Source organism: Cardiocondyla obscurior, linkage group LG10 (genome assembly GCF_019399895.1).
Source record: "Cardiocondyla obscurior isolate alpha-2009 linkage group LG10, Cobs3.1, whole genome shotgun sequence".
NCBI classification, from domain to species: domain Eukaryota; kingdom Metazoa; phylum Arthropoda; class Insecta; order Hymenoptera; family Formicidae; genus Cardiocondyla; species Cardiocondyla obscurior.
The window spans coordinates 957,434-982,037 of NC_091873.1; the positions used below are offsets into that span (position 1 = coordinate 957,434).

The 24,604-nt window shown below is 36.3% G+C and overlaps 4 protein-coding genes across 13 annotated transcripts in view; 3 read left to right on the forward strand and 1 right to left on the reverse strand.

Annotated features, from left to right (window-relative positions):
• Positions 1–1,625, forward strand: part of Sras (Ras converting CAAX endopeptidase Sras) — a 42,871-nt gene extending 41,246 nt beyond the window's left edge. For all 4 annotated transcript variants that reach the window (XM_070662271.1, XM_070662267.1, XM_070662268.1 and 1 more), the window contains exon 6: positions 94–1,625. In XM_070662271.1, coding sequence (XP_070518372.1) covers positions 94–308 — 215 coding nt within the window. In that variant the 3' untranslated portion in view covers positions 309–1,625. The remainder of the gene's footprint in view (positions 1–93) is intronic.
• On the reverse strand, positions 1,130–7,182 carry LOC139105907 (BTB/POZ domain-containing protein KCTD3). 7 transcript variants are annotated; one of them, XM_070662252.1, is made up of 11 exons: positions 6,979–7,182; positions 6,517–6,830; positions 6,308–6,454; positions 5,956–6,144; positions 5,331–5,810; positions 5,110–5,226; positions 4,101–4,166; positions 3,327–3,466; positions 3,040–3,226; positions 2,606–2,884; positions 1,130–2,373 (listed from the first exon to the last, which is right to left on the reverse strand). In XM_070662252.1, the coding sequence occupies exons 1-11, from the start codon at positions 7,035–7,037 to the stop codon at positions 2,174–2,176; spliced, it is 2,178 nt and encodes a 725-aa protein (XP_070518353.1). In that variant the 5' UTR covers positions 7,038–7,182; the 3' UTR covers positions 1,130–2,173. The 7 variants fall into 7 exon arrangements, with proteins under 7 accessions (XP_070518353.1, XP_070518356.1, XP_070518352.1 ...); XM_070662255.1 differs by having other exon boundaries at positions 4,101–4,121; positions 6,979–7,180; XM_070662251.1 differs by having other exon boundaries at positions 1,130–2,379; positions 6,979–7,172.
• A 919-nt stretch (positions 7,183–8,101) lies between these two features.
• On the forward strand, positions 8,102–14,910 carry LOC139106191 (odorant receptor 13a). The gene is made up of 7 exons (XM_070662754.1): positions 8,102–8,634; positions 8,744–9,052; positions 10,278–10,561; positions 10,654–10,753; positions 10,814–10,918; positions 11,364–11,513; positions 11,775–14,910. The coding sequence occupies exons 1-7, from the start codon at positions 8,395–8,397 to the stop codon at positions 11,829–11,831; spliced, it is 1,245 nt and encodes a 414-aa protein (XP_070518855.1). The 5' UTR covers positions 8,102–8,394; the 3' UTR covers positions 11,832–14,910.
• Positions 12,996–24,604, forward strand: part of LOC139105926 (uncharacterized) — a 28,739-nt gene continuing 17,130 nt past the window's right edge. The window contains exons 1-3 of the mRNA XM_070662287.1: positions 12,996–13,444; positions 16,892–17,192; positions 19,702–19,796. Coding sequence (XP_070518388.1) covers positions 13,398–13,444; positions 16,892–17,192; positions 19,702–19,796 — 443 coding nt within the window. The 5' untranslated portion in view covers positions 12,996–13,397. The remainder of the gene's footprint in view (positions 13,445–16,891; positions 17,193–19,701; positions 19,797–24,604) is intronic.

A 24,604-nucleotide genomic window follows, 5' to 3' on the forward strand; every position in this document is an offset into this window, starting at 1 on the left:
TTCGATATATTTGCGAGGTTTCAACAAAGTTTTTTGTTATTAATTTCTTTTTTTTTTTTTTTAATAAGTTTCAATTTATGTTTGTTCTTTTAGGACACTTTATCGCGCCATTCGCCGCGCACTCTTTCTGCAATCATATGGGTTTTCCTGATCTTTCTGAGATAGCGGCGTATAAAGATCCACTGCAGAGAGTAGGATTAATATGTCTTTTTGTAATTGGCTTGATTGCTTGGTGTCTCTTGTTGATGCCAATGACTCATCCATCACTATTCAACAATAATTTATTCTGGACTAAATATTTTATATGAGAGACACGTCTGATTTATGAGAAATTATTCAGATATAACAAAATGCTAGAGCTAAATATTTTTACGCAGAAAGAAGAACTTACTGCAAAAGTTCCACCAACGGATACCGGTTTACATAGTTGTGGAATATTTTATATTTATGTCTAACGGAAGTACAAGACTTATTTGACGAAAAGTTGCGAGAGGTAACATTACTTCAGGCTAATTTCAATTATACGTTCGATAATGATGTACTTATAATTTAACTGATTGCGTAGTTTGACGTTGTTATAAGAAATGGATGCTGTCCCGCTAGCAACATAAGTTAACGCAACTACTATTCTATCTTTTTTCCAACATACATTGAACAACAAAGATAAAATAATAGTTTGTGTTGATTTGTGTCATCAGCTGGAAAGTACCTTTCATCACTATAGTGCCTGAAAGTTAGACTGTTGTAATGGTGATCGCAAATCACAACTATTAAGATATATAAACCTGTTCGTAAAACCAAAGTGCGAAAAATAGCTAATTATTATTTACGAAGTGTCGTATACATTTATATGCTAATATAACAATATTGTATTGTTATTTTGGCATATAAGCATGCAACAATACATTGCTTTACAATTCGTTAAACGTTATCTGTATTTTTAGATAGAAAGAGATTTTTGGAAACAAAAATTATATAATATAGATTATAGATATTATAGTTAACTTAATGTATTAAGAAAATTTCTAAAACGAACTTTCTGATCATCTACTTTTATAACAGTCTATATGTATGTATATTGTACATACGATATCCGTAATAGCGATGATAAATATTCAAATGCGCGATATTGCCATACATATTGTAATAGTTTATTTAAATCACAGAAATAACATGGTTACGCAATAATACTATACATTTTATATGTGTATATGTACATCAATGAACACATATACATTTCATGTGCATTAAAGCTATAATAAGTATTTATGTATATAATAAGAGTCTAATTCGGTTTTCGAGCATGTATAATCTTTTAATTGTATAATGTAATGTATATGAATGTCAAATTAACATTTATATGATATTCAGGGCATGAAGCGTTGATGCAATGTTACGTGTTGAACTAATGTTAAGTGTTTTACAATCGTTGTACAGAAATTGGTACGTAATGATGGTTAAACTGGATATAACCGTCTATCAAAACTTAAACGTACTGATGATTCTGTTTTAATACGCTGCGAAATATTAAAGCGATGTAATAAATAACATGATTTTGTGTATGATTGTATCATATCTAATTTATGTTTATAACATTGAAACAAAATATATAACTCTAAACAGAATGTTCAACTTACATTATTTTCCAATTCATAATTTTACTAAATATTCCCTCTCCTTTTTACCTTATTAGATTTAAGCCATTTTGAAACAGTGAATAATAAACAAACAAATGCATAATTAAACTCCTAGGTACCTATAAAATTCTTTAAACAGTAAATTTTTGATAATTTTGTTACATCAATGTTAATAACAATAAATAAATATATTGCGTATCTTCAAAAGTAATAAACTTTCATAAAAATAATTTAATAAACATCTATATATATTTAGGTATAAGAGCAAATTTTTTTTTTATCAAAATAATTATTTCAATGCTTATAGTTATAAATATTTATAAATGCAATTATGACGTTTGCTATATTTTTTTAGATTGCACTTTAAGATAGCAAACTTCGATCCTATTGTATATGAAAAATATAAAAATGGCGATTTAGGAACTATTGCTACAGTTTTTCGGGTTTATAATGGGGTTTATTAATAAATAAATAATTAAATAAATGCAGATTTTGACTCCGTGCATTTCGGCACATTACCTTGATCAAGCACATGCTTACGTTTGACTTGGCCCAGGAGTTACATCTGTATTTTGTGATTGATTGAGAAATAATACGTTGCTCGATTTAATCCTAGGTCCAGCCGCAAGCAACGAAGGAGATGGGCTAATGCAAGGCGTTGAGCAATGGCTGTTACTCAGATCACATTGATCTAACAACTTCCAAAGTTCTTCTGGCGTAGGTCCACCAGAGGTATCTGTTACTAGAAGAAATGCATCATAAAAATCTGATAATAAATTTTAAATAAAATAACAAAAATATATACATTAATCACAAAAAAATATCTTTTAAAACATTTTTATTTATATATAAATATATCTAAACAAAGTTAATTTTATTGTAAAATAATATATAAAACAGAATATTTTACATATGCATATCATGCTCGTCAACTTCGTTGCATCACAAAACGGGAGAGAGTAACGTACCTTGAGTGGCATTGAAAGACGGATCCAATGCCGTTGTAAGATCCCACATCTGAATGGTGCCGTTAGAATGACCAGTAAATATGAAACGTCTGGGCCTTGAGCCCATGCGACTAGAACCTTCACACTCGTGCACATAGAATGAGCTTATAATGCTACCATCCACCGACTGTATTACACAAACTCTTTTTCCATTCGACGCTAATCGCACAAACAACTGATCCGTTTCGGGTACGACTTTTTGTACAAACACTTGCTCATCATCTTGCTCGCCGAATGGACCTACACATATTTTATTCAAATATTAAATCAAAAGAGAATATAGACATGCATCTTTAAAAAAAATAAAATAAAAATAATAACCAAGATAAAATATGTCGTTTAAAAATAATTATGAGAAAAAAATTGCGATAGTTTGGAACTACAAACATACGTACCAAAATCGTTACCGGCATTATAGCTAACGCATGGATCAATTGCTTCCAAAGAAACAATTTTGAAGCTTGCCTCAGGCGTTGAGCCAGGCTGAGTTGAAATCATTCCACGAAATCGGGTCACCGCCCAACTTCTGACATGATTGTATTCCGAGCAAACTGACACTAAGTATTTTTCCGAAAGTGTTACCTGTAATATAATTAGAATATAAATTACATTGTACATAAATATTGTAATTTAACTTATAATGTTAATAGATATTGGGTACACATATTGACGCTGTACGTACTTTGGTTACGCTGCTCTGATGTACCGTAAAAGTTTGAAATAACTGTGGACCATGGCCGACAGTTTCGGGATGCTGGACGATTACTCTAACACTTCCAGATTTCGTGCCGTATGCGATTTCTATCCAATTTCCGCAGAGACCTATATTGGGGGTGATACACTTTATAAGAACATGTTTTATATTGTATTAACCATCTGATACACTCTGAGAATGTAAATAGCATAATAAATATATTAATTTTCTATTGTTATATGCGTAATTATAATAATATATGTATATTAATTAAGTTAATAATTGTATATTATATACTCATCTTTATTTCAAAATAAATATGTCTTTATTAAATTCAATATTATATTATGCATGATTTATAATATAAATGTTTAATGGTGTATCAGAGGATTAATTACTAGTATTATAATAACCACAATAAATACTTTCAAAATATAGACGTAACATTGTAATATTTAAATGATAAATGTGCTTAGGTAAGTAATATTAATAAAAAATAACATGTGTGTGATATTTTAAAGCACACAATGCTTCATGCTGCACAGTGCAACAATAAGCTAAAGCTACACATAAAAAACATAATAATGTATATGGATATACATATGTCTACGGTATATATAATAATATAATGGATATTTATGTATGACAATAATACTTGAAAATAACCTTCTGTATAATTTATTTAAAAAATCAAAAGTTACCTATAAATTTGTTACTACTAATAAAAAAAAAACACAAGCAAAAGTACATGTTTTCTATTACCTCCCTTTCCCCTCTCAGATGCTGGCATGGAACATATTACTATGAATAGAAAGAGCAACCAAGAAGCTATAATAAATCAAATTAACTGAATTCACTGCTTATAAAAAAAATTTTTATAAATAAAAAAAACCGTTGCTATATTTTTAGTACAACTGGACGCATAAGGATAGTAGGGTTGTGCAATTGTTAATATAATTTCATAAGCTTTTCGTGTAAATTTGTATATAATCTCGCATGTAAACGAATATAATTTGCATTCAGTTCCTACAGAAGTGCTTTGCGCTAGATACACTTCTACGTATAAGTCTTTATTTTTATTTTCTAATAATACGCAAAAAAAAAAAAAAAATACAACTATGCGCCAGTGCGTCAAACTTGTAAAAACTTAATGCTATCTGAGAGGAAGAGGGTGTACGTTCGTTTTTATCTATTTAATCGCACGATTCACGTTTGATGCAATCAACATAAAGATGATGGCGAATGACGTTTTATTTTGACGTACGAGTTGAACATGAGAAAGCAGAAAGTCTGCTTACATCGACCCATACTTGCCTTGTGCTATTTATCCAGTTGTACGAGAAATGATGAAGCAAAGAATGTAATAATAAACTCTCATTAATATCTTTAAAAACCAACATCAAACCTTATAATATTCCTATAATAGCTTAATGAATAAAAAGACGCTGGTTAGTAAACACAATGATATTTACATCTATGTGATTATTAATGATTAATATAATTAATAAAACTAATTTCAGCATGGCGACTAAAATAATGATTTTAGCGAAATCAAGTTGTTGCGATGGTGACGTTTGTTATTACATTCTGCATTGAGCAGCTTTAATATACAATTTTAATAAAATAAGTCACTCGTTGAAATCGCTTCGTAATAAACTAGTTGCTTCTAAAGGAAAGTTTTACCTCAAACTTTTATACTTTATTACTTGTAGAGATCCTTATATTAAAGTGAGTAGTATATTACTGAGAATAGACATAAAAAGAGACTTACTAGTTTTCGGTGTCAAATATACAGATATCGCAGTTATGGGATCGTAACTCGGATCTCGATATAATTCGGTCACAAGCAAGTCATTATCCTTCATTCGTAAAGGAAATTTTTGCATATCTGCAATTCATATCGAAATTATGACAAAAATCACACAGTTGATATGTTCAAGTTTAAAATGTATCAAGAATATTACTTAAAAATTTAATATTTTCTATGCTTACCAATATAATAGATAGAACCGTTGTTACAGCCTAATAAAAGAAAAGATCCAGCCGTGTCAAATGACAAGATGGGCACTACGTCCTGTATTTGCCAGTGGTGAGTCATCGCGTGCCACACGCCAATTTTTCCAGTTGGTGACAATGCAACCAATTGGCTGCCAATAAAAAACAAGTATTCAACACGTACGTTTAAATTAAATGTGCCAACGTTAATTTTGATTCCTTCCTCGGATACACCCCAAAGTCTCACTTGATTGCCATATGAGATCGCGACCATTTTACCATCCGCACCACTTCCCATCTTTGCGTTTATGGCCACACGTTCTATTATACATTCGATATGTGGGCTAGTAAACACATGTTGCCATCCTGAAGAGTCTTTTAGCCGATAGCACGTAATAAAATGCGCGTAAGCGATAACTATCCAGTTGTGGTGTGCCTTTATAATTTGCACTCTAAGAGGGTCCACCCATGATGAAACTGCAATCAATAAATATTAAAATTTTTTAACAAAACGCATTAACTTTTTAACATTATTATCATATTTACTTTTCTATAAAAAAATACTTTATATTATTATACTTTAAATATGTAGGAATATGATTTATGAATAATGATTCATTACCTTGTTGTGAGCCGAATATTAGACCGATATCATTTTTATACAATTTATTCAAATCAGCCGAGTTGTTTCTGGCATGCCTTAAATCTAAAGAAGGTGTACGAGAATGTGGCAAACCTCGTTGAGGCAATCGGTAATCTAACGAAGAGTTTCTCATATGTGTTCCCAGCACTGCTTTATGATTTTGTGGACCTGTAACAAAAAATATTCTCTTGTGTGTTAACTTTTTATTTAATGTAGAACTATTTAATAACAACGTACAAAATCTAAATACATTTAATGTATACAGGATGATTCATTTTAATTTATATAATTAATTTAAATAATAAAATCATATATAAAAATTTGTAAATACCATTTTGATTAGTACAATTATTGGTTGTCACAGCTTGCGAGGTAGATGGTCCATCAACTCTAGAATTGGAGTTTGAATTAACTCTAATATGAACTGATACATCACTAACATTTGATGTTACTGCAACTGGTTCTTGAAGAGGAATACCTTTAAAACAAACAGAGTTGTTACAATTTATATCACAATGTGTAGTAACATAATTGACTTACTTGGAGGTGGCAAGTAGCCATAAAATAATACATCACCACATGATGACTGAGTTAAGTCTTCACAAAGCATCAGTCGTTTAACTAGAGGAGTAATACCATAATACTCAGCTTCATGTCTTAAAGTCCGAATATCTACATTTCTCAGATCAATATCCTTGGTACGAAGATAATTTAATATAATGGAAAATAGCTTTGGATCTCTGTCTATAAAAAGTGCACCAGTTTCATCTTTGTGGCTGTCGATTCTGTTACTTAATAGTGCCGTGAAAAAGGAATCTGGGATCCATGTTAAAGTTTGACGAGACGTCGAGAATCTGGAAAGAAAAGCAGCTTGATATCATCAAAACGATACTTCGACATGTAGTCGTGATAATTCACGTCATCAAGCAAAACTAATAATGGCAAGACGAGAATAACAGTGTTGAATAAACATTGACGATGGATTGGCAAACGAGAGCCTACCTGGTGCCGCCAACGTTTAGGTGAACGATGTCGCTTCCGCCTAGATGAGGCGCAGCCATTCTCAGGAGCTATCGTTCGTTTTTACAATAACACATATCCCGCGAGATCGTCGAGAGACATCACAACCGACAGCGAAAACAAATCTCTCCAAAGTAATAGGTTATGTGTGTGTCAGTGCGACTCAATTGCGCACGCGTGGACATTATTCTGAATTGAACGCCGAATGTGAAGTTGTAGTATAATGCTATCGATCGTTTTGAATTGTTTCACTCAATCGTAATTATCCCAAAGAAATTAATATAATTAACTAACGTCCGAATCTAATAACGCGCGCAGAGCGCGCGCTCTATGATCTCTAGTTATGATAAAACATAAACGTAGAACATGATAATATAATTAAAAAGCAATAATTTTTATATGATTATTTTATATTTCTGGGATTACTATGCAAATAGATGCACTTGTACATGCATACGTTTACGCAATGCAACCTGAATAAGCCCGTATTTATTATAACAAGAAGCTCTTAATTATATAAATTATCAACAAATAAAAATGCACTTATAATTATTCATTACAAAAGAAAATAATAATAATAAAAAAGTACACATTTTATTTTCAAAAATTTGTTATCTGTCACGTACTTATTGTACTAGTGTACTAGAGTACTAGTGTACTCTCTTATGCATTTTTTCTTTCACTCTTTACTATTTCATTTATTTTTAAGGCAAAGTGCTAAATTAACGTACCAATTGACGCAGATATCACTCTTTTGTAAAATCTCCCTGTAATAAAATCGAAAATCACTTAGGGAGATAGACCTTACTTTCATCTATTACCTTCGTACTACACGTTTACCATGATTACATAGAATATTCGTAACTACATACTACTCCCAAGTCACTGGCGTAGAATCTGAAATAATCCTTGACCACTTCCAATGTTAAAATTCTTGAAGGTATATTTAACTAAAATATTTAACTAATTACGATTTTACTCGAAAATAAATAAAAGTGATGTAGAAATGTTTTTCTATGTTTCATGCTTGATACACGCCCGAGCGCAATTTTACGTAGAAGGATGACAATGCATTTTTATTCTTCCGCCAAAAGGGAAACAAGTCGACATCTATGCACGCAAGAAGTTTGCCCGCCCGTTAGCAAGAGTTTCGAACTTTGGGCATTATGCCACCTACGAGAACGATATCCGGTCGTTATCTCGTCGTTCGTGCGATCGAATTGCGAGAACATAGAAGGAGGGAAGATTGGCACTTTCGAGATTGGCATGTAGACCCCTTGCCGGCGAGAGGACGCGAACGGCGACGGACTTCCGGCTTTTTCGCAGTCGTGAAAAGTCAAGAGTTGCGATCACGTCGCCGCCAGAGTTGCCCTGATAATTGACTAAAGAGGAGAAGAAATGGACCGTCAGGCCGATACCACGTATGCTGATAAGGAATACGACGATTTAATTAGACCGATCAAAGTGGCCGCCAAGTTCGTTTCTTATTGGCCCTTGAAGAGAAATCATTCAACCAGCGCGAAGCTGTTTAGAACTTTCCACACACTATTGATGTTTTTTATGGTAGGAATTATAATATTTTATTTATTTAGACGCAAATTAAATTTTTATATAAATAAAAATACTTTTATAAATTACTGAACACAATAAGTAAATGTACGACATTTAAAGTTTTTCATGTAATTAAGGTAAGTGCGATTAAGAAGACTAATAATTAAAAAAAAAATATATTAATTGAAATTTTTAGATTATTTCAATGTGTGCCGCCCAGACAGCTGATATAATTCACAACTTGGACGATTTAGATGAAATGACGGCGTGCGCTTTAATGGCATCCGCATTTTATCTCTCCTTGACACGTCTCATTGTCTTCTCGTTGCATCAAAAGGACATGTTGTACGTGGTCGAGACCATGAGAACAGATTGGACCTGCTTGTCTTACGAGGATAGAATTATTCTGAAAGAGAAGTGCCTTTTTGCGTTCCGGCTGGCAAAAACTTTTGCATATATGGTAACATTCACCGTAGGTTTTTTCGCATTCGTACCAATTTTAGAGGTACGTATAAAATATCATATATTTTAATATTTCTCTCTACAATTTGTGACTCACATTTGTCTTTCAATAAACAAAAACTTTTAAATTTGAAAATAATTTACCGCAAGACAAATTTATAATTAAATAGGATCTGCGTCCGTACGTATCTTCAACACTTTTTCCAACGTTTTAATAACACTTGCTCATTTCATTCCTGGCGTTACAAATTTTCAATTTTATGATAATAAAACAGATTTATTTGGAATTTAATATGAAGTGGCATTAGAATATTCTTTAGTGATAAAGCTTAAAATCTCCCTGAACTCTGTGGCTTATTGCTTCAGAACTTCATACTTCTCTATATAACTTTTTAATTGACTTCGTTATTAAATTGTACTTGTAGAGCAATTAACTGCGGAAGTTTCTTCAAATCTAACTCCTTATTTTCTTAACAAAGCTATGTTTAACGATGAATTTTAACTGTAAGACAATTGTAAAACAAATGTTCTTAAACAATGGAAATTACTGCAGGTATCTCTGTTGTTTCGCGAAATGATGGTAGATTGACGTTATGCGATTCGCGACTCCGCCGATGATTACCGTCAATACGTAGCCTTTAGTAATTTTCTTTTTTCTTTTTTATTATTTTATTTTTTTTTAAATACGGTATCGCATCCTCTTCAAATTATTTATTATCGCTTTGCAAATGCAGTGTGCCCTTACCCAAGAAATTGTTTTCCGATAGTCGTTTCACTTTACGAGCCTTTCAAAAACATCTGCACGTGTATGCTATAGGGTATTCCAAACAACATATTTAATTTTTCGGCTATCTTAATTATAACTTTTTTTTTTCGATTATCTCTTATATTTCCAATTCATAACTATAGTTTTCGATCTTCTCGCGACAATATTTAAAAACTCGTATTCGACGTTAGTCCGTTTCTATCTGTTATATATGTTAATTCCTTCGCCGCATTTATTTTCTCGATACACAGGTGATTGGATTAATAACAATTACAGAAAGTTAATTTCAACTGAAAAGAAATACGATATACGCAAAAACACTAAATAAATAATACAATCTAAGAGACAAAACTGTCACAAATTCCGCAATTAATTATTAATTATTTCGATTTTTTTATCAGATTTATAACCCTTGTTTAAATAATAAAAAGATAACTAATTGAGCGCACTAATCGATCACTCAGCCGTCCCGACTGGTCTGAAAAAATTTTTATTTGCTTAGACATTTATTCTTGGAAAAGAGAGAATACTTCCGTATCGTGGATTTTTCTTCTATAATCAAACAGTTTCGCCCTTTTACGAGTCGATCTATGTTTTCAATGTGATGGGTGGCTTCATCGGAGGTGGCTCAATTATCGGCGCGACTACTTTTAATCTCATTGTGATAATACACGGATCGGCGAAATTCGCGATACTGCGAAAAAAATTGGAGATGATAAACAGCAATGATCCTGACGCCGACAAAGATGTGATCGCTTGTATTAAAGATCATCAAAACGCTATCAGGTGAATATTTGTTATAATACTGTATAATAAAATTGAGTAGATATGTAATATTTCCTGTAGCTTTTAATATTCTTTGCCTTGTTTGATTTTAGTTTCGCGGATGCGCTTGAAAGAATTATAAATGTCCTAGCGTTAGCACAATTTGTTATCAGCACCGGCTTGGTTTGCTTTGCGGGATTTCAAGCCACTTCGGTACGTTCGTTTGCTAAAAAAGAGTTGAAATAAAAAATATCATGCAAAATGTTGTCTTAGATGATGGAAAACAAGGCACGCCTGATGCAATATTCGATGTTTCTGAACTCCGCCATTCTCGAGCTTTTTATGTTCAGTTTCAGCGGAAACGCGTTAATCGATGAGGCGAGTATTCCGTATTATCAAGAGACATGGCAGTGTTTCGCGTTAAGTGTACGCCTGGTAAGACGGAGTGTGAATCTTTACGCGAGTCGCTTTATTCAGAGTAACTGAGATTATTGGATCTCAACGTTTGAACCGATCATGAAGCGTTTATTATTTTCTAAGAAAAATATAATTTCTACAAAATTAATATGCAACGCAAAATTGTTATTTGTTAATTTTTTCCTCCGCGTCTTGTTTTTATTCGACGTAGATTATTAGATGTAACGCATCAATTGCACGAGTTTTTTTATATTTTTTATATTTTTTTTTTTTTTTGACGAGCGAAGACTCGATGTACGGTAATCATATCGGCCAATTACCAGCGCATATATCTTCATTAGTATATAGTTCGTTGAGCTTACAATCGCCTGTAATTAATTTACGGTCAACGCTTATAACGAACCAGAGCGATGCCGTGGGCGAGTCGGCTTACTGTAGCCACTGGATTGGCGGCACTTTCAGTCGCAGTCTACAAATTTTGATGCTGCGGTCGAAAGTTCCTTCCAAGATCACCGCCGCAAAGTTCTACAGCATGTCCCTCCAAAGTTTCTCTCAAGTGAGTCGATTGTTGTGTCAAACAATATCTAAATTTAATTTTAAGGTAATATACCAAGAGATTTAATTACACAACTATCTCGTGTATGTACTACTAAAATATTAACTGATGCTGATGAACAATTTCGACTTTACCAAGACTTTATTTGAAAAGTAAAGAGGTTAAAAATAAATCGAGTAAAGTTTACCTTAATTAATTCCTAATTCGTAACGATATTTAATAATTTACGTTACGTTACGATAAAAATATATTTGCTTGCAGGTGCTCAGCACGTCTTTCTCCTACATTATGTTTCTGATGACTGTGAACGAGGAGTAAGGATATCAGCAGCATTGGCAATCGTAGCATCGGCTCTATCTCACAGAGAATACGTTAGTCGATCCGCTAGCCCGAAAATATATCATACGCAGATCAAAGTGGGAGCTCGCATGGAAGTCACGGCGCACTTTTAAGATAGTATAAAAGACGGATAAAGCACTTCAAAGGAATCAGGATGAAGGCCGGGCACAGCGAAATGGAATACGTATAAGAGGAATGGGCCGCGATGACCCAAGAGAACCCTCTTAGCGACTATACGTGTTCTCTGTTAAATATGAGAGCCGGTCCTCGCGGGCGAGCCCTGGCACAGTAAATTACGTTTCTGATTAATTTCCCGCCGATAGACCAGCGTTAAGCCGCGGTAGTCATCGCCACGCAACACGGTAACCCAGTAAACTCCGTTAAACACCGAGACATGCCGGTAACTATGCCCTCGTTGCACGGAGCGTAATCGACGATACCGCAACAGCAACGATTTGTCCCTGCTCGTTCTACCGTTCCGTCTACTAAATACAGGGCGATCCGCGAGTCGCGGCTCATCCTACGATAAGAAATTTATACGGCGATATTAAAAGCGCATTGTTTCTGTAAAGACAACCAGCGTGCAACGCTTTATTTTCTAATGAGAATTGAAACGACAAACGGGCTTCATTAAAAGTGGCTATATACGTTCTTTTAGAAATCTTGCGATAATTTAATTTTAAGAGCAATTTTTTCTGGAATTTATAAGTCAATAAAATTCAAAGCAGGTTTTTAATTAATTAAAAGCAAGTTTCCGTGTGCAAATTGTCAAATCTTTTACTTTTTTTCAACGCCCACAAATTTTCTTAGATTTATTTTTATTTTTAAATCTTTGTGCTGTTGAAGCAAGATTCTCGAACTCTCCGCTTCGAGGCTTTGTTATATTTTTAGATTCTTAAGCTCTCGAGTACGTAGATCTCTAATCCTGACGTTTCTGAGCACTCGGGTCCAGCGAGCACTTACATCTCTCAATTCTCGCGTTCACAAATCCTTCATACCTCCGGCAACGAGCTCGATATGGCAGGCTGCCCGCTTCTTCTAAATTCTAATCGTAACTACCATCTGGCGTTTTATGGAACGCCTTGTACACATAATTCACCGGCAGTGTTCTCTTTTCTGTGCTGTCGTTGGGGGCAAGGAATCGTCCAGGCAAAATGGCGTTGAGTTCAGCCAAAGTGCTCACCAAACTCGCTCGTTCGCTCGCTCGCTCACTCCTGGTGGGGTAAACCACGAAGCGGGATGGTCTCGAAAGCGACTCGAGGGTATTTTCATCGCGGCAGTGCAACATGTGCACCCGGTGCACGCATTTGTCTCGATCACCTTCTACCAGCCCGTGCTACCAAATTTGTGGCGGTCAGTGGATATATTCAGCCTCCGGAAGACATGAGTCGCATCAGTGATCGCTTTGGTGTATTTTGTTATTAACTCGCGATCGATTCGTGATCGACGATCATCGAGGGCGATCTCAGTACGCTATATCATTGGAAATTATCAGAGATGTAGGCGACCGAGTGATGCTAACATTGTTGCCCGCGAGATGGTAATATGGCGAACATTAAGGTGGCCGTGCGCGTGAGACCGGTATCTGTTAGGTGAGTACACCTTCGATAAAGGCACTTTGTTCTTTCATAAACGTATAAATCGCTCGTTGAATGATAAACGCAAGCATTGGATTTATTGGAGAACTATAATTTTGATAAATACTTTTTTTTACGTAATCTGTTATGAATAGCGAGACGAGATTGTTTTTAGTTAAAAACATAAGTATCCGACGCGCTTTGTCTTTTTCAAATATTTTTATAAAAATCGGAACTAAAGAGTAACGAAGCAAGATAATTATCAAAACGATGCCTGAAATATATTTAGAGCTGCGTGTCGCTAATGGGACTGAAAATAGCTAGTTTTGTGTTGGAGTTACGTCTTTTTATTTGAGCGTATAGTCAAAGTTAATGAAAAAATATAATCGCTTTCTATCCTGCATATTAATTCCAATTAATATATAATAGCTTAATATATCGAAGGTAATAATTGATTATGCAATTCTTTCGTTTTTGTATTTAAAAACAGAAAAAATTCAAGCGTGCATTTTTTGAAAAATTATTATAGCAGAAAGGCTCATCTATTCTCACTTCGTATATCTTGCGAATTTCAAGAAACTTTAATAGGTCAAGGCTTATAGCTTTCTTTATTATTTTTTCCTGCACGCGCGTGTAACGTTATTGGTATGTAACGTTTTAAGAATATAATGATTCTGGTATTTTCGAACATTACTGGCGCGAATTATTATAACACGGCTATAACAAACCATGCAGTATTAGCGAAGAAATTGACGTTCGAAGAATATCAAGTAATACTAAAAATTTTTCCCTCACAAGTACCTAATATAATTTGTTGAGGGTCAAGGTTTACGACTCAGCACTTTGAAAAATGCTTGCCTCCGATTACTTCACCGTCACATTCATTCAAAATGTTATAGAAAGTCTCCGCATTGTTTTATTGATGTTCGATCTGGATGCTTTGTCTCTTAACTTTCTGATTTGATAAAGCTTTTCATTATTAATCGTGAATAAAAAGTGCTGTAGGGTTACCATTTCTTCTGTTTAAGCCTTTAGGCTTTTAGGACTTCTGAGCTTAGTCTTTTAGGAAATTTTTACGTCTGCTATTCGCACGCAATCGTGCGCGGTGTCTCACTCGGTGCAAACACTTATGAACTCGTTTCTATACTTAGACTACTAGGGTGGCGGCAAAAAGACGACGGCGCGCGCTTGTCCACGACCGAAGCGGACTCACCGGAAGCTCAGACGAAAGCAATTGAGCGTCGAGAACTTGAGGACCTTCTGTGAGGGCTTCCGTCGCGAGTTATCGCGCGTTTATTTGTGCCGCGAGTCGCAATTAAAGCGTGATTCATTGCACCGATGCACCCGGTCGCGGTGCATTAACCGAATAATTTAGGAACGCCGAATCGTAGATACTTTCTACTTCGGGGTAATTGAGGCTGACTTTGTTTTCGTACCGTAATGTCGTTTTCGTAAATTTTTAACTACTTTCTCCGAAAAGATATCGCTAACGATGTACGCAAAAACAATTTTAATAAAGCTCAGTTTGACAAGAAGTCGTTTGCGAGTTTTCTAAATCCATCCCCTCGAGTACAATAGGTATTTGAGCTCCGAACGCGGATATTTAAAGGTATAGAAATGAGGTCTCTCGAAAATTTGTTTGCAACAGGAAATAAACGATTTCACGCGCCGATGTTTATTGCACGTGGCCATGCGAGGAGAATTTAAATTTTGCTTCAACTTCACGCGCCGATATTTCCTTCGACCGCTCGCTTAATGATCCCGGGGGTAAGTCTCGTGCCGAAAATACTTCCATTGACTTAGCGAGGTGCGACCGTATGGGAGATCGAGAGCGGGACTATGTCTTTGTGACGGGACGCAGGGCGACCTTACGTTGACAGCTGGTGCATCCGTTCCGTTTATAGTTGCCTCCGCTTGACAGGTATGTGTGTGCCGTCTTAACGCGTTGGCATTGTTATTTTCGTACTATAACGTCGTGAAACGCGAGAGTCGAAGGGAACACAAAACTGATGCCTATTTCGTATCCCAGTTTAATGAATCGGATCATCATGTATAACAAATGTATCATATCTTTAATACCAATAAAAAAAGAAAAAAAAGAAAAAACTAAACGTAATAATAATTAAAATTAATTTTAGAAATCCTAATCCCTTCGTGCTACAGACTTTTTTTTTACGATTTTCGCGTATGTTCTTCATGATATTTATTTATTTAAGAGTGCAGGGGTGAATTGTTTTCGGCAACACATTAACAAGAGCTCGGATTAACGTGAACTGCAACCCGTGGCGCGACACAAACCATCCGATTAGGACGAAAACGAGTGTAACAAAACCGTCAAAATCACGCGAAATCCACGGGTTACAACGCCGCAATGCTCTCTTTCGCGTATGCGCTAGATGCACCGAGGAAATCGCGCGCATAATCAAGCCGCTGTCTCTCCGTGGCATGCAAAATGCAGTGTCACACGACACCGATTGACCCGAAAACACGAGCGTCCACAATTCGCGATGTAAACCTCGATGCCCCCGAGACTTGTTGCACGTCTTGAGGTCGGCAGATACCCTTTGAATCTATAAACTTTCTCCAACATATCGCCGAGACTTTAGTCTTCGTACTTTTCCTCGAGAATCGAATTTTCAAATGTATTTGCTGGTTTTATCTGCACGTTAAATGCGAATCTATCGGTTTGGTGTACGGTTCAAAAAAAAAAAAAAAAATACCTGTTGCAAACAAAGTGTTACGATCGCCATTCTAAAATTAACAAAATATCGTAAGAGATTGATAATTTTTTTTATACGGCAGTCGTAAACGCGGCCGATTGCGCGGAATGCTTTGAGAAAATCGGGCAAAGCCCTCTGTGAAATAACATGAGGGAGCGTGTATGAGCATACCGCCGTATGAACGCACGGCCGCATGCATCACTGCTACTGTCGCCACCGCTTTTCGATGAATCGATTCCGATCCACGGAGCATGAAAAAATGTGCTTGGCAAAAAAGGATAAAATAAAAAAAAAAATAAATAAAAAAAAGAAAAATGAACAGCGACGAGAAAGTGCGGAACACGTAGACGAGGGAGGGCGGAAAAACGATGCCGGCTTCAAAAATGTTGGCGAAGCTGCTTGCAGCGCTTGCATGCGCTTATTGACTCCCCCTCGCAAATATTTGCGACGATACCTACCGTTTATTCTTCGCCCGACTTCGCGAAATCTCAACGAAATAAATTCCGATAACATTTTCGGAGCGATTTAATGTATTTCGTTTAAACATCTTACTTCATTGAGACAAAAATCTATGGAGGTTTAAAGCTTTCTTTTTCTTTTTTTTGTGAGCTTTGTTTCAAATTTAAATTTCGACAAATTGGATCTTTAACTTTTTCTTTTTATTATAATCTCTCATTTTTGAACTTCTGGAAACTTTTCCCATTATAACATAATATCTAACACGTATATTTTTTATTTGCAGGGAACTAAACTTGACGGGATCTGCGGTGGTGGTTCGCGCGGAGTCAAATGAGATCTCCTTAACAAATTTGAAAGTGTCGTCGAGCAAGGTCGGAGACAGTCGCGAAAGGACTCGGAAATATGACTTCGATTACTGCTTCGACTCGTCAAATCCCGATGGAAAGAATTACGCAACTCAGGCGACGATCTACGAGACGCTAGGCCAGTCCATCTTGGATGCCATGTTCTCTGGATATAATTCCTGCCTGGTGGCTTACGGGCAAAGCGCGTCAGGCAAAACCTACACCATGATGGGCACAAAGGTGCACGCCGTCGTTTTATAATCATTTTCAACTGGGTTATTCGGGCGTAAATTATTGTTGGAATTTTATAAACGGTTCACCGGACATTTAATTTTGGCAGTTTTGTTTGGGCGGATATAGAAACTCCTCGCGCAGCACGTAATTTTAAATATTTTTATTAATTTTAAACTTTAAATGCGCTTTGTATACATATATTTATATATGTATGTATATATATATATATATATATATATATATATATATATATATATACATACATAATAAATTTATTTGACGCAGATTTTCCATAATCGGACGTATGAATAATTGAGCGTTTTAAGCGCAGCTTATTTTGACTTTATAATGAGACACGTTACGGAACACAAATATATGCATTAAACGATAATTTATAAATATAGATCATACACCATTATAAAACATTATGTTATACATCTCTTTAAACAAATTACTAATGAAAATATCAACTTTTATTTTGATAATGTTAAAAATTAGACTAACAAATTAAAAAAAAACTTGACTGTTAAACGGAAGCGAGGAAACTTCTCGGTTGTTTCATCAAATACTGAAAGATATTGTCTACGTTATTGAGTTAAATAAAATAATTTAATTTCTAAATAATTTAGAAAACTTTTATTAAAGTTCCAACGATAAGAGGATGCTATATGCACGGAAAAATTGCATGTGTGATTTCAAGCAAGGTTCATCGTCTGCTAAAACAATTTTTACATTTAATGTTTATTTTATAAATGTTATTTTCAAGCGACAGTATTGCAAAACTCTTTTGCCGTCTGAATAAACCGGTGATGACGATGTGTTTACGGGTCAACGTGCAATGTGCAAATTGTTTCGATTTATCTCGTAATAAATCTGATTGGCACTTTATTTTCATTTTTGCGGCGCATAATAGACCTCCTCCATACATTGTCGACCCGCTCTCTGTTTTGTCGATACGCTAGCGGTATTATTTTCAAAAGCAAAGCGCGTATACGGTTGCATGTTCGAGCCGAGAATTACTTTGATTTATCTCGCGTTTTATTAATACATCGAGAAACGTTATATTTTTTTTTTATTTCCCGCGTACAATGCGGCAGAGATGGTGCAATCTATTTGCTTTTATTCCGGACAGCATTCTGTTGTCATCAGCGTTGTACTCGTTGACGTTTTCGCAATACCCACAAAAATATCCGTACGAAACGTATATATGCATATCGCGATCTGAAGCTTTCGGCTTGTAAACCCGACGACGATTTAATTTTATTGAAAAATTGTGACGCGTTTTTACGAAGATCATATAGAAATAATTACGTGATAGATAATTAATTTTCCTATTCCCTTAAGATATTCTTTCCTCTGACTCATTAACGGGAAAATATTAATTAACAAGTTCTTGATTGCTACATTTTTCACAATTCTGATTTTATCAAACATATTATTATTATTAAAAAAAAAACCATTTTTGTATCGTCTTATAACTTTGCCATAGCTTCAAATATCACATAACAGTTTAAACACGGAAGAGTTTTCGTGTTTCAGAGCGAAACTCATTTCATCTGCATACAATATGATTATTACATTAATTCACTCATTTAAAATCTCCCTTATCTATCATATTGACAAACGAGGTGAAATCGACGGGATGAAATTCCAGAGAATATTTAGTTTCCATCAGCTCAAGCGCTCTCACATAACAGCCGCGAAACTAGATGTTTTGCATTCTGCATAAACCGAACGGTGCATATTTAGAGTTCAAATAGCATCGACCTGATTATTCGTTGCCTTCCTTTTCCCGCTCGGTACCATCTCCACCCCGTCAATCCCGTTCGTGAAATTATTATATTATATCGCATCGCTCTAATTGGCCGACAAGGGAGAAAGAGGACTCGTTGCCGAATCGAATCGACGTTCCGTTTCTCGTTCCAAAAATTTCCAACAGTAAATTGAAACTGTTTTTGCGGAATGGCGCTTAATTAAATTGTATAGCGGCCTTCGCCGGCGTATTCGCGCCCGGTAGATGTGCATCCGGGTGCGAGGGAATGCATGGCGTGGGGGAGGGGAGGGGGGTGAAAAGGTGGGCGAGACGGAGAACACGAGGGTGAGCGAACGGACTTTTAAAAGCGCAGCACGTGTTGCGGCTGCACAGCGCACTCGTTTGTCGGGCTTCAATTATAAAAGGACGCTTCGAGCGCTGGTTAATAATGCATCAAATTTCGAAATTGACAAGGCCCCACTCTTGTTAAGGTGTCGCACGCTGTTTCCGATCTGAATAGACTTTATTGACTGAACCGTCATTCTTTCCGCGGAACAACCCCGCTTCCCTCTTTTCTCGTTTCCCCGTTTTGCTTATTCTTCTGTATTGTCGGAGGCATTTCAGTTACTTTATAAAATTATTTATAAAAATGCATAGAAAATTAAATGTAATAATTAGCGGATGTTTCAATTAATAGTTGAATATATTTTTAACCTCGCGATAATTTTCGTTATATATAATCTTATTTTTTTTTCTTTTTAGGAGGATCCAGGATTGATCCCGCGTCTTTGCGAAGGAATCTTCTCCAAAATCGAGCGGGAAAGCGAACACGAGAGGATTTATCGCGTGACAGTTAGGTAAATGCATTGCCCAACAAAGAGTTTTGACGCTGTTCTAAAAATAAAACATTTGTACGGAGTTTTTTAATCATGACTTTGAAAGTAGATTCTCCCATTTTCACCTCTTGCGCCGTTTGCGCGCGAAAAAAAAGAAAAAAGAACCCCGAACGTAACCGTATGTAGATTAAATTTAACGCTCGCGAATTGTTCTATCGCATGTTATTCTAACCAACACTCTCGAAAAAAAAAAAAAATAAAATAACGCATTCGAGACCATTTTAATAATTATTAACAAGTAAATTAGCTTCAAATAAGCGACGGATAATAATACACTTTTTCATTATTATCGCGAAAGTTGTAATAATCCTAGCTACTCTGATGCCGCGGTTAACGCGATAAGAACGAAAATTGCAAGCTCTTCCCGATACCATCGACAGGAAACTTTCCGATCGCCACTTAAGATGCTAGAAGTACTCCGATACTTTGTACTAAGTACTTAGGAAGATACTTGCGAATCGCGGTGCACGTGCCTTTCCTTTCGCCGCCAGAATTTCACCGCGCTTTACCCGCAAGCCTCGATAAAATCTGCCCGCGGTCTTTTACTTTCCCCGCCGCCGACGCCAGTCGGCATTTTCATATTTTCCACACAAAATATATTACACCAGACCTCGCTTAATGGTTTAATACACCGACGCATATTCCGCGAAATGGTGTTTCAATTTAATAACGCTGCGAAGTCGAAGAGATAGCCTTCAAACCACCGATAATCTGTCCGCCTTGATAACTGTGGGAAAACCAACACCCTAACGCCGGTGCCCTTTGCTCGCAAACACCAAATATACGAAATGCAAATACAGGACGATCGAGAAGTCACGAGACTGAATCACGTACGTTCGCGCGGCATCTATATGTTCACAAAAATGTATTAAAAATTATTACGAATATTTTTTTTTTGCTCGCCTGACAAATTTAAATATCTCATCTTCATCAGCGTTACATTGTCAGAAAAAAAAATGATAGTTTGCCGTTGAATTGCGCACGAAAATATATATAAATCATTTAGTAGATTACAGCGTTTTTCTAGGATTAAAATATATATATGCTATATATTCAACAGCCGCGGCGACTGCGACAATGGAATATTTGATACCGCGTGATGACACGTGCAATATTAAAGTAACGGCGAAAACACCGTAATAAATATATGCACGTAACTTTTCGATTACTACATGCGAGTCTACGATCGCTTGAAGCCGCAGAAACACGCGGCGATGATTTTCGGTCAAGGCCCGACAATCGGTCCGCTTTTATCTATTGCTATCGATAGCTTCAAGTTCGTTACTTTCGTGCCGACGATTACGGCGTCGTTCCGCGCCTAATCGCCATCGCGAATTACAAACTCCCGTACTAGCCCTCCCGCGAGTGTAACAATGACAAATAGACCCCACGGATGTTTCGGCACGGGAATCTCAAAAGTCGTTTTGCCGATCTATCGTCATCGGCGCGCGGATTTACTATTTATTCCATTTTAATCGTTTTCGCAATTTCGTTGTTTCACGTATCGAAATGGCACGAGCTCACGAGAACAAATCGCTCTCGATAATTGCCAATCGGCAGAAAAAAAAAAAAAAAAATTTACCGAGACGCATCGTTTCGCGGAGTTCGTGACGTGAATAAATGGATGGCCCCGACTTTGCGTATTGTTGGCAGTCGTTAAACGCGACGCCGGACGAAATCGGGGATTAGTTCGGGAAAAGCTGCGACTGCGTTGGCATAAATTCAATTCCGCAATCATTGATCGCACGTCGTTGCAAGCACATCGAAAAGACAAACTTCGCGATAAGTTGCAGCACGAAGCTTTCGAGTTTTCCAGGTGCATGCGCTCATCGAATTCAATGAGTCGCTGCAGAATTGGGAAAGTTTAAAATCCCGCACGAGTCTGAGCGTTTTAGATTCGAGGGCCAAAAAATTTTTTTTATTTTAAAAAAAGGCAAAAGAATTTTTAGATGTTTTAAATATTATTTAAGTATTTAAATCTGTATTTAAATTCTTGCATTGATACTTAAAGAAAAAAAAAAAAATAAAATAAAATAAAAATTAATATTTAGAGCTAGAAATGCTCGAAAGAACGCAGTGTGCTAAATAATTATTTATAATTTCTAATTGCTATTTTCTAACACTTTCGGTTTTTGCGGTGATTGAAGAAAACTACTTAAGGAAGAAAAGTAGTGCGAGCGAAGTGAACGGGTTGCGATGGGCGATGGTGGAAGGGAGAGACGATAGACGTGAAGTCGAGCTTGCAAGTCGCGAGGCTTGCAAACGCGGTCTGTTGGCCTGGATGTGTCTTGCAAGCTCAGTGCTCTGTGACTCGCAATCCTAGACGGACGCAATCTTGCTGTAGCTCGGTAAGAATACATCTTAAACTGTCGAATTTCCCGCGTTTCCGCAATGTTTTGCGCACTTCGATCAAAAACACGTCCATCTTAACAATTTGGATCCGTAGTTTCCAATGCGTTCTTAATACCGAATGTTTGGATCCTACGGACATCGAGTTTCCCGTAAAATATTTAAGATACTCAAAATTAAAATTTATAACTTTCAAGATTTTTATACGCCTAAAAGTATTCAAGTTTTATAATTTAAATCATTAAGCTTCAAAAGCTTTGAATCTTTTTGAATGTTTCTTAAACGTGTTTATATCAATCTTTTTTTCTTTCGTGCCACTCGCGGAATGAAATGATTGTAGTCCGCGAGACATAATTACAGTTGCGTGTCGTCGGTATCTCTCTCTTTCCCCATATATACAAAAATGTATAAAATTGTTCTTTCGTCACTTTCATGTTTCACAAAGAGTAGGAAATAACTCGTCTATATTACATTAAATGTAACACAAGTACTTTGTAAAAAAAGAATGTTTACAATAGTTTTATAATTTAACATGTAAATTATACTTATTAAAAATAATATTAAAAAAGAAGAGAGAGAGAGGAAGAGAGAGAGAGAGCGGTAATATTTTTTTATAAACCCGATAAAAAATAAATTTTTTTCTTATCACCATTACGCGCTTATAATTTCACAAATAAATTTAAAAAGGGTATTCGTTCGCGTCCAATTACAATCTCTCTTCTCTTCGACAATTAAGCGAAGCATTTTATTACGCGTACCAATGATTGGTTAGCGAGATAAAGTATAAATGATAAATGCTCGGTAACGAATACGGTCAGTAAAATATTTAAAAGTACTCTCATTTCCACCTAAATTTTCTCTCTCAATGAATAAATCAAAATAGACGTTCTACATAGGATATTATGTAACTACATATAATCATTAAGTAAACAATATACAAGGCACGTGAAACTTTCCACGCGTCCGTACCAGATGTCAATAAATTAACGTAAAACTTACAGCGGTCACTTGTCAAATGACGGCATAGCTTCGGTGCCAATTGTACGCAAGTTAATATTGGTTCAACGTGAAAAAGCGAAATCGGTCGCGGTAAGTTTCGTTTTGAGGCCGATCCCATCGGCCCATCAACGGGCCGGACGTAAAATCGTTAAGTGGGTCGAGCAAGAAAGTTCGTCCGAGGCATTTCTACTTGCCACCGTCGACTGTTTAGGGGTAAATTAAATTCAGGGGGTGGCCGACGGGAGATAGACATGTTGTAAAAACTTTTAGCGTTCGCGTTTCCGATTGAACAAAATGCTCCGCGCTAGGCAACGATCGGCGGGCGTCGTTCTCGAAAAATAAAGTGGAGCGTGTTTGAATCTATTCAACGCGTTATTATAAGAAATACAATTGTACATCGCGTAAAATAAAAACTGCGTGTCTAAACGCAGAACTTATGTACCGCAATTTTTGCGTATAAATTTTTCAAGCGTTTATTTAGGATAAACAATGGAGAAATATTTTTTTTGCGGCATCCCGAAATGTTTCTTTTACACAGCAACGTTGCGTCGCGACGATCAAAGCTGTCGCGATATTTCATCGGAATTAATCGTCGCTGATAATGGACTGTTCGACACGCGTCGCGTGTAAAATGTGCGGCGCCTCGTAATTGCAATCGATATATCGGCGGTGCTTGTGAAAAATCGGGGGTACGCGCCGGGTTTCCGACTTGAAAAAGCGCCGGAAGTCATCATGAAATATCACGTCGCGGATTAAATGTGTGTTAACAGCGCGGCGCAGCTCAGTAATCGATCCCAACGCGGATTCATCATTGAAACGTGCATCTATAATCGATGGACGCATTAACCCACTCGAGTCAGCTGCCCAATGTACCCGTCAAGCGTGATTGATCGGATATAAAGCTTCATCCGTAATCATCAAACAATACAGCCCAAGTGAAACGCATCACGAGTGTAACTGACGGATGAGAAATAATGTTGTAGCGATATGAGCGCGGATGTTAATGCTTTTACACTAAAATTAAAGACGAAACTTGCCAGTTGCCGTTAAATCGCTCGATATGAGTGAACGCAATTACAGCAAGAAAGAAAAAAACGTGGTGTGAAGACAGATTAAAAGTATTTGCAAGATGCGAGAATGTAGACGCGAGAAAGGATTTTGCAATTTTATTTCGCCCGTATTGGCAAAAGGATTCGGTTTAGCAACAGCTTCTATCGTCGGATATTAGCGGCGATGGCGCGGTATCACGGCGGTATAATCTCGTGAATCCGAACGATAAAACGCGATGGCGTTTTGCACACAGGCATATTCGCGCGATCGCGCATTTGTACACGCGAAACAGACACTAAGTCCGGGGATTTGATGAGGCGCGGAAGGTGTTGCACGCAACGCGTATAAATAAGCAGTTGTCCCGATACCTA

Excerpts from the sequence above, each read along its gene's own strand:
- LOC139105907 (XM_070662251.1), bottom strand. The coding sequence starts at position 7,037 with ATGGCTGCGCCTCATCTAGGCGGAAGCGACATCGTTCACCTAAACGTT. Across the intron at positions 4,167-5,109 it reads ATATTTGACACCGAAAACTA|CTTCTTGGTTGCTCTTTCTA; the intron begins GTAAGTCTCTTT and ends GATTTATTATAG. Across the intron at positions 2,380-2,605 it reads GTCTTTCAATGCCACTCAAG|TAACAGATACCTCTGGTGGA; the intron begins GTACGTTACTCT and ends CATTTCTTCTAG.
- LOC139106191 (XM_070662754.1), top strand. The coding sequence starts at position 8,395 with ATGGACCGTCAGGCCGATACCACGTATGCTGATAAGGAATACGACGAT. Across the intron at positions 8,635-8,743 it reads AAAATACTTTTATAAATTAC|ATTATTTCAATGTGTGCCGC; the intron begins TGAACACAATAA and ends TGAAATTTTTAG. Across the intron at positions 10,754-10,813 it reads CGGGATTTCAAGCCACTTCG|ATGATGGAAAACAAGGCACG; the intron begins GTACGTTCGTTT and ends ATGTTGTCTTAG.